Raw genomic sequence first — 9,522 nt, 5'->3', positions numbered from 1 at the left:
TTAAGATTATCTTTTTATTAGACAAAATTAATTTATTTTTTATTAGAAAAAATTAATTTACAGTCTGCCACAATTAGAAACCGACCATAATGTATGATTAAAACATTTAAAATGTAACCATGCATGCTATATATATATATATATCCCTCTGAATAGGTGTGGGGTACCATGATAAAATATTTTTAAAAATAAATAAATAAATTTAAATTTGTGTTGAATATTTTAAAAATCAATCTCCAAATGTGCCGCTCCAAATTTATTTAACAGGGAACCTAGAAAAAATACCATTTGCTTCTAAACACTGAATTATCAAAAAAAAAAAAAAAAACAAACAAAAACAAAATAAAAACAAAACATATATATACACAATAGAAGCATCAACCAGTTTCATTCTATTACATGTAACAGATTTAGATTCTGATAGCTTCAACCTTAAAATTTATTTGATACTATTAAGCCAACTGGATCCAATATTGGATTGCCACAAAAATCTTAATTTTTTTCCATCTAGGGATTGGATGTAGAAAAGAGCATTCCAACTACAATTGCTCAAGTTATTTGTTGAAATTAAATTTGAGATTTGAGGCCGACAATCATACTTGTTTGCTTGCAGCACCTCTGATAATTATTGAGAAACACCAAATAATGATAAGATATGTCGAGGGAAAAAATATACAAAGTTAACTCCAAAATCTTCATTTTGCATGGAATTTTCTGCTAACAGACTCGTAGCTGGGGACATGGATGACTGCCAATAGAATTATCAAAATAATTGAGATCAAACAAAATAAAGAACCATAATGTTTTTTCATCATAAATGCAGTTTGTGATTTACCATTTCCCCATGATGCCAGTGTAAGTGGTGATGAAATAATCTTTTCAGCAAGAGAAGCAATATCTTTTAAAGTAAGTTGGTCTATGGCTTTTAGGAAATGCTCAACTGGTTTCCTGCAACATAACCAAAGCCAAGCTGATCAGTTGCATGAAGAATGATTAAAATCTATAAATTGAGCAACATTAAATCAAATACTGAAGTGCATTGTCCTTAGTTATGTTTGTCCAAACTATTTAGCATAACTACTACTTGAATTTTATCCATCCATTGAAAATAATCAAGACTGTATCAAAAGTAATTAATAAGATCTTCACTAGCCCTTAAGTTTTAAGTCTACCAAAGCGGGTTTATATCTCAACCGGAACTATCAAGTGGGGGTCCATTGCTTTTTCAATATTCTTCGTGTTATCTCATAAAGAACTTTACCCTATTTTATCAAATAAGCTTTAGCTACCCTTGCATTCCAATTCCAATTATTTGGGTTAGGTTGTTTGAAAATGATGATTCACGCTTCCACGGAATAATTATTGCAAAATAAGCATGCCCTCGAAATAATAATTAATAAAAATGAATCATTTCAAATGGAAAAGTGCTCTCCTGTCTCTATGGATCATCCCTATATATGCGAGCATAGACAGCAAACTAAGTGAGATGCCTACGGGAATATGTTTTGTCTTTATTATTCCTTTACCATGCGTACACTTGAATGATTAACCAGTAACTCTGTGTTGGTTCTATTTAATCATATGGAACGACATGAACTTGCTTCAATATGAATTTTTATTGAAATTGAAGCACATGGATAATCAAGGTAAAAGGTTCCAATTTTATTCTGCATTCAAACAGATATTTGGTCCACAGCTTGTATTCGGTGAGGGATTTCCAATTCTTTCTCCTGTCACCACGTGTTTTGTCTATTCATTTCCATTTGATTTCAAAGTATAGGAGCCTACCTTTCACCATATGTGAGAATCTGTCTTCCAATATCTTCCGATGCCAGTTTCTGTCATATGTATAAATAAGTATTGCCACTGTAATGGAAAGAGAGAAGCTAATAAATGGAGAACTTTAAGGATCAGTACTTTAGATTCCAGATTCATCAGAATTGCTGACTTGGTTGACTCCTTAGCTCTGTCAAGCTGTGCCTGCTCAACTGAGAGAGTGAAAACCAAACATGTTAGACAAATAAGCATGGTAGAACAATCAGTTCATGAGTTTAAGTTTAAGATAATAGCAAACCTTGACCAGGAGTTGAAGCCGCAAGCAGTTCTCGTGCTGCCAAATCAACAGCTTTAGAAACAAACTCGGGCCCCTGATCAAGATGAGTTACAACAATAGCTGGTCATGTATATAGTGAAACAAAACGGAAGATTTGGACTTTTGTTTGCAATTTAGATTGCTGATTTTTCAAAATGGATATTCAGTTAGAAAAATACTTAAATATACTGACAGATGCATCTATAGCAAAGAGTTGGCAGTTTACCATTAACAAAAGATTAACAAACACACCTCTCAAGTAAAAGGTACATAAAAAGAAACTTGGCTGAAACTGTGACTAAAGGGGAAATCTCTGTGATGACATCCCAGACAAGTGCATAGATGTCTTGTGGGTGCAGAAACTGTGACTAAAGGGGAAATCTCTGTGATGACATCCCAGACAAGTGCATAGATGTCTTGTGGGAGCAGTTGAAAACTTGTGTTCGTCGTTTATTTTTAAGTATACATCATACAGAGGTATACATTTTCTACCATTCTATCCATTCTATTGTAAGACATTTTACTTCAAATTGATTATTCATCTAATTTGAGTAATGCAAATCTATATAAATTTTCAAATAACTTGACCTAGGGTACAGGATAGTTTTCCACAACTCCCCATCATATTACCAGCATTATGTACTACAACTACAATGGGGACGTTGCCATAATCAGCTGGTGCAAATCTCAAGTTTTGCATTACCATATATGGTTAAGAAGATCATATGCAAGACAACCAGTGCTAATAGAAAAAGAAACCTATAGTCCTTTACGTCCTTTTATGCAGAATATGAACGGTGGTAATACTCCATTGTCAACTTCATTGCTAATAGAGCTTAAACAATATCAACAAAGCCTTATCCCATTAAGTGAGATCGGCTATATGAATTTTTTATGTCATTGGACTCTATCTCCTATTATATCATCATCTATACTTAAATAAATTTTATCTTATTTTATTATTGCCAACCAAGTCTTTTTTTGATCCCCTCTTCCTCGTTTGATGTACATATTTGTCATAGTTTCATATCGTCTAACTCGAGCATTTATGATTGTCTCAGTACATGTCCGTACCATCTTAAACGTGTCTTTCAAAATTTTCTCTCAATAGATGCAACTCCGACTTTCTCTCTAATACTTTCATTTCTTATTCTATCGATCCTCGTATGTTCACATACTCGTTTAGCATTCTCATCTTTGCAACTTTCATGTGCTCGAGTCAGAACCGTCATATAACATAGCAAGTTTATCCATCGTTTTATAAGACTTCTTTTTAAGTTGTAGACGTACTTTACGATCTCATAAAGCACCTGATGCTCTCCTCCAGTTCAACCATCCTACTTGTATTCTAAGACATCTCTCTCAATCCCTTTATCGTTTTATAAAAATGATCCCCAAATACTTAAAGCTCTCGATTCTAAATAATTCGATATCTCCTATCTTAATAATTATCTCATTATATCCCGGTGCAGCCCGGTACATGAAACTCCTGCTATGCGGGGTCCCGGGGAAGGATCCATTGTACGCAGCCTTACCCTGCTTTTTGCAAGAGGCTGTTTTAAGGATTTGAACCCGTGATCTTTTGGTTACAAAGCAACAACTTTACCGTTACGCCAAGGCTCCCCTTCTACATCTAATATTACTAAACTTAAATTTCATATATTCTGTCCTTACTCTACTAAGTTTAAAACCTTTTTACTTCTAGTGTTTCTGCTAAGATTCTAATTTAGGATTTATTCCTTTACGTGTCTCATCTACCAAAACAATATCATTTGCAAACAACATGAATCATGGTACTGTGTCTTGAATGCGTCCGAGTTCATCCATAATTAGTGTCAAAAAGATAGGGACTTAGAGTTAATCCGTCTGAAGTTTTCACTCTGGTTGTTACATCCTCATATATATCCTTGGTTAGTTCAATATATATGTTACACTAATACCTCTCTTTTCTAGAATTCTCCATATAATTTCTCTTAGAGTTTTATCATAAATTTTTTCTAAGTCAATGAATATCATGTGTAAATCTTATTTTTGCTTCCGATACTTTTTAATTACTTGCCGAAAAGATATATAGCTTCTATTATCGACCAATCAAGCATGAACCCAAATTGATTTTCAGTCACCGTGGTCTCTTTTCTTAATTTTTTTTCTATTACTTTTTCCCAAAGTTTCATGGTATTACTCATTAGTTTAATACCCCTATAGTTAATACAATTTTGTACGTCTCCCTTATTCTTATATAAGAGCACTAGAGTACTTACCCTCCATTGATTAGACATTTTTTTCGTTTTCAATATCATATTAAATAATTTTATGTCATTCAATACCTTGTTTCCCTAAGAACTTCTATCCCTCTATCGGAATATCATCTGGTTCAACAGCTTTTCCATTGTGCATCCCATTTAAAGCTTATTCTACTTTTAAAATTTGAATTCTACGATAAAAATTTAAATTTTTATACTCCTTTGACTTACCTAAATTACCTAAGTTAAGTTGATCACCTAAACCTTCATTAAAAAGTTAATGAAAATACCTCTGCCACCGCTCTTTTATTTCTCCATTGTTTACTAGTACCCTATTACATTCATCTTTAATACATTTTATTTGGATAAGATCTTGTATTCCTTTATCTCACTTTAGCTATTTTATAAATGTCTATTTCCTTTTTTTTAATCTAATTTTCAATATAACCGTTCAAAAATTTCATATTTTTTTTTGCTTAATTCACTACTTTTTTAGCCTCTTTCTTGACTATTGTAATTCATTTTCCCTTCATTTTCTTTTGTATTTTTTCATTCCACCATCAAGATTCTTAACTTGATGGGACATGCCCATTTGACTTACCGAATACCCTCTTAGCTACTATTTTCAATTTTGATATCATTTTATCCCGTGTTGTATTAGAATCACCGAATATTTCACCTAATACTTGTACTCATATCTTCTCCTTAAATATGTTTTGTTTCCTATCCTTTAACATTTAATATTTAATTCTAGGAGTCGTATATATTTTCTTTCTATTAATACTAGACTTGAGACATATATCTAACACTACTAACCTATGTTAGGTAATTAAACTTTCTCCATGACTTTGCAATCTTTACAAATCTTTTTATCACTCTTTCTAACCATAAGAAAGTCAATTTGCGATTTTTCGTAGAGCTTAAAGAATAAAAATTGAAAATGCTATTTTCAATGTAACATGTGGAACTAAATGTGACTATATTAGCTGAAAATTTCCACAGAAGATGCTAATGGTTTGACAAAATTCACGAGAAGAAAATAAAGCCTAGAATCATATGGAGGCTAGAATAGCATACACTGGTTGCTTGGATTCCAAAGAGGCCCGTATGATTGTATATACTGTTGAAAGCTGAGAATGATTCCAACTGTGGGAACTGACTTAAGACATTGATATCTGCACATAAAAAATAATGAATTTTCAAAATAAAGAAGAAAGAAGAAAGCTCATAATATTTTTTAAAAAGTTAATGGCTTCACAAATGGTCATGCTACCAAGAAAGGTATGCTCCAAAATCATTAAACCTTAATCCCAGAGGGGGAACACACAGATAAGTATGCAAGATAGAATTTTGGTCACATACATAAACGAGATTGCATTCCCTTTCCTGGTCCACCAGCAGAGAATGAACCGCCACCTCCCAAAAGCATCTGGAGCATTAAAAATCATTGTGAGTATAACCACAAGACAGATACACCAATGCAACATATTGATCCCATCACCACACACACAACAAAAAAGTTATAGGTTGAATTTAATATTCAACCTGAAGTACTGTCACTGCCATTGCTTCCTTTTCTTTGTACCAACCTCCAGGAACCTCAAATGCAAGTGCAATATGTGTTTTCTGTTTCCAGTAAAAAAGTTTAAGAAAAAAAAAATAGACCATTGGAACGCAAGATGAAATTCAACAAATAAAGTGGCCGAATGTAATACTCACTGGTGAAACTGATTGGCATCTATATTCTCCTCCTATATAGACAGATTTTGGCTCTTCTTGACGAGGCACTTTAGGAAGATCTGATAGAAGTGGTTCAGCAATTGATACAAATTCCTCATGTTCCACACCTGAGGCTGCAAGTACAAACCTAGGAGCAGTATAGTGCTCCTGCAATTATCGCATTGATCTTCAAGTCAATCATCTTCATTTGGCAGGGGAAAAATAACTTAAGGGATAAACTATCTTACAGCGATAAACTCCTCCAATATTGTTCCATTTAATCGATCTATTGCAGACTCCGGAGCAATTAAAGGATTTGCCAAGCCGCCCGAATATCCTGCTGAGTGAACAGCCTCCAAAAGCAAGCCCTGAGGATTGCTAGAGAGTTCTCCTAGCTCTGTCTTCAGTTTCTTAAGCTGCAATTGAAGGCTGATTTACAATCAAACTTGTCAGAAATTAAAGAATAATACTTGAGCACACCTGTTCGCTAACTTCCCAATCAAGAAAAACAGGATTCTTGGCACTGTCAATAAGCACTTCAACCATCTCTGGCACATATGTTTTCAGAGCATCGTAAGTGTAACTCATCTGTTCACGTGTACCTGATGCTGCAACACTCCCACCTATGGCTTCTACTTCTCGGACCAATCTCAATTGGCTCCTATTTCTTGTGGTCTTGAATGCCATTCGTTCTAGCAAATGTGTGGCCCCAAATGAAGATGGTGTTTCATATACTGAACCACAGTCAACATACAATCCTATGGAAGCAATTGGACCCTGAACAAATGTATTCAATTACGATTACATTTGGACACTAAACATAAAACATAAAGTTGTAGCATTAACTAAAAGCATACAGGTGATGTTTCGGAGGCAATTTTTGCACCATTTGGAAGAGTTGTGATCTGTGTCTTGCCAGGCTCCACAAAATCTGGCAGTGGTGGAGGAACTGTAACACCAGGGAGTGGAAAGTCTAAAGGAGGAAGCTGACTGGACTTTCCTCCAGTTAGCCAACTCAAGAAACCTCCAGAAGACCTTTGCGCAATGCTACTGCTTGCATATCTAACAGTACCAAAAATCCTGGCACTATCTGCTTGTTGCTGCAGAGAATAACCAGCTGTCAGACAATAGTTCCATCAGACAGTAATAGTACTGACACATGAAAAATGTTAAAGCATCACCAACTCAGATAGAAAAAAAATACAGTAGGCAATTCTTTAAAATTTAACAGCTACCCAGATCCCAGTAAAATATGATTGATAGAGAAGAAGATGAAAGACCAAGCTTTAATTTGATTCAGGGATGTCCAATATATGGACAAATAGTGTCCTTGAAATAATAATAATATTAATATATATAATATTGATCATCCATCAAAGTTTGAAAAATATCTTGCTAACAAAATCTGGAAATTGGAGAACAAGGAGTCATGGTCTGGAAACTCAAGTGGAAAAGCAATTTAAAGTCTTATATATGAAAAAGGATGCTACCAAATAATATGACTATAAAATATTCAATTGAGATTGTATTATGTGCAAAGTGAAATCTAGAACGTGGCTCCTTGACATCACTAATTATTTAAGAACCTATTTAAGCTCAATCAAGAAGCAAATGAGATAAGGCCTGATAATTAAGAGAAGTGTGAAGTGTTGAAAGCATTACACATGGCTACATAAATTGTAAAAAAAAAATCACAACACTCCAAAATGAAAAGTTTATGAAAGCGCGTGCTATATATGTCAAAAGACTAGCAGAGGGCACTTTCTTTTCAATGCTCCCTCTGTCAGTGTGGATCAGATAATTAATTGATTTGAACCTAGAAAACCAAGAGTATCAAAAGATAATCTCAATCCTCTATTAACTGATTCTTTCATATTACTAAGAGTGTTAGAACAACAAATATGATATTGTATCAATTCAACGTTAAGTGAACTACTCGGTTGTCTTAGTATGATCCATTTATTTCTCTATAAACACAGAATCTATGGTATTGCAAACCCATTGCAGATATATTCAACACAAGTGGACTCCTTGAAAGAATCTGACATCCAGGAGCATGAGTTTGCACTGAGAAGAGTCCTCTAATGAGAATAAAGCTAATGAATAGGCAAACTCAGTTCTTTCTGCCAATGCTGCCTTATAATCTTCCACTGTCATTCTTCCCAATATCAGTAGTTTTGTAATTCTCTAAATGAGAACTAGCATTCAATCAATTCACAGCTTCCAATGCATGATTTCCATTTAAGGAAGGAACACAAAGATCCATCTTGTTCTTAAGTGATTCAGCTTACTATTAGTTTTACCATTGTTTTCTCTAACAGGTAATCTTAACAGTGATCAAATTACAAAATATTTCATCTGCAGCTCCATAAATATCAGCTAACACCAAAAATATGTTTTTTTCCTTGTTTGCCACCAAGAAAGAAAAATAGTTTTTCTTTATACCAACAGTTTTACAATCAAACTTTTCAATTTTTTTTCTTTGTTGCTTGGACACAAGCATTATAATTTTCAAAGGGAAAAATTAATTTCCTTAACATGAAATGTGCTACCGTTTCACCACATCCAAAGATCTTCAGCAAGCATCCAGAAACAGACACCCTTTCCTCTAAGATTATCAGAGCTTTTTCTTTCTTGTCATGTAACTAATAGTACTGGAATTTGACAAAAATTATTTCTGGCACAATTTTAAATTCCGAAATCAGTATCCTATAATTTTTTTTTCTTTTTTTTCTTACAAAATATCAAGAGTTTTAAATAGATGATTGACACTTAGTAGGTACAACGAATCACACACAGTACTCTTTTCTAGGAGAAAGGAAGGGATGAACTCCAACAAATCAAACAAGGTGCAATTGTATCCCTGTACGTACGTTTATAAATTTTCAAGATGGATTTTTTACACATGATAAATTCCAGACACTACATATCCAAGAAAAAAAAAAATCCAAAGTCGCCAATCAACCCACCAACTCTTAGAACAACACAAATAAACCCAAAAAACGCACCGGTAATCATATTAAACTAGAAGAATACGAGCATACCACCGCCAGATCTGGAAAGCAAACGTGCAAGACATGAATTGCCTCAGAACTGAGGAGCGATCGAGAGGATCAACTAACCTTGAGAGAATTGAAGCGAGATCCGACAGCTCGGTACATGATCGAGCAACCCAACCCTAGATCGGAGAAGGCAACGGGATCAGACACACTCGATTGGGATCAGAGCAGCGAGGATGATTTTTATATAGATCGGTATTATTCCGAAACCGAGTTCAGATCCGGATCCGACATAATCCAAACCGACTCCGATGGCGTTCGAACGAGTAGACCGACCCGGTTTATTCGGAAAAGCCAAACCAGTGTCTGAACAGCGAGGATGATTTTTATATAGATCGGTATTATTCCGAAACCGAGTTCAGATCCGGATCCGACATAATCCAAACCGACTCCGATGGCGTTCGAACGA

General features: G+C 34.5%; 1 protein-coding gene across 1 annotated transcript; it reads right to left on the bottom strand.

Annotated features, from left to right (window-relative positions):
- Positions 1-340: 340 nt before the first annotated feature.
- LOC122052211 (mitochondrial-processing peptidase subunit alpha-like) lies at positions 341-9,309 on the bottom strand. The gene is made up of 13 exons (XM_042613631.1): positions 9,177-9,309; positions 6,912-7,154; positions 6,535-6,831; positions 6,303-6,470; positions 6,055-6,222; positions 5,881-5,961; positions 5,698-5,764; positions 5,413-5,510; positions 2,075-2,147; positions 1,918-1,988; positions 1,789-1,838; positions 836-948; positions 341-748 (listed from the first exon to the last, which is right to left on the bottom strand). Exons 1-13 carry the CDS (start codon positions 9,213-9,215, stop codon positions 696-698), a joined length of 1,521 nt encoding a protein of 506 aa, XP_042469565.1. The 5' UTR covers positions 9,216-9,309; the 3' UTR covers positions 341-695.
- Positions 9,310-9,522: the final 213 nt, after the last annotated feature.

This window comes from Zingiber officinale, chromosome 3A (genome assembly GCF_018446385.1).
Source record: "Zingiber officinale cultivar Zhangliang chromosome 3A, Zo_v1.1, whole genome shotgun sequence".
In the NCBI taxonomy this organism is placed as follows: Eukaryota; Viridiplantae; Streptophyta; class Magnoliopsida; order Zingiberales; family Zingiberaceae; genus Zingiber; species Zingiber officinale.
This window is presented reverse-complemented; position numbering and strand designations above follow the sequence as displayed.

Bases quoted from the DNA above. Each gene is read 5' to 3' on its own strand.
- LOC122052211 (XM_042613631.1), bottom strand. From the start codon at position 9,215: ATGTACCGAGCTGTCGGATCTCGCTTCAATTCTCTCAAG. The intron at 1,989-2,074 runs GTTTGCTATTAT...TCACTCTCTCAG, and splicing joins GGCTTCAACTCCTGGTCAAG to TTGAGCAGGCACAGCTTGAC. The intron at 1,839-1,917 runs GTACTGATCCTT...TACATATGACAG, and splicing joins TGATGAATCTGGAATCTAAA to AAACTGGCATCGGAAGATAT.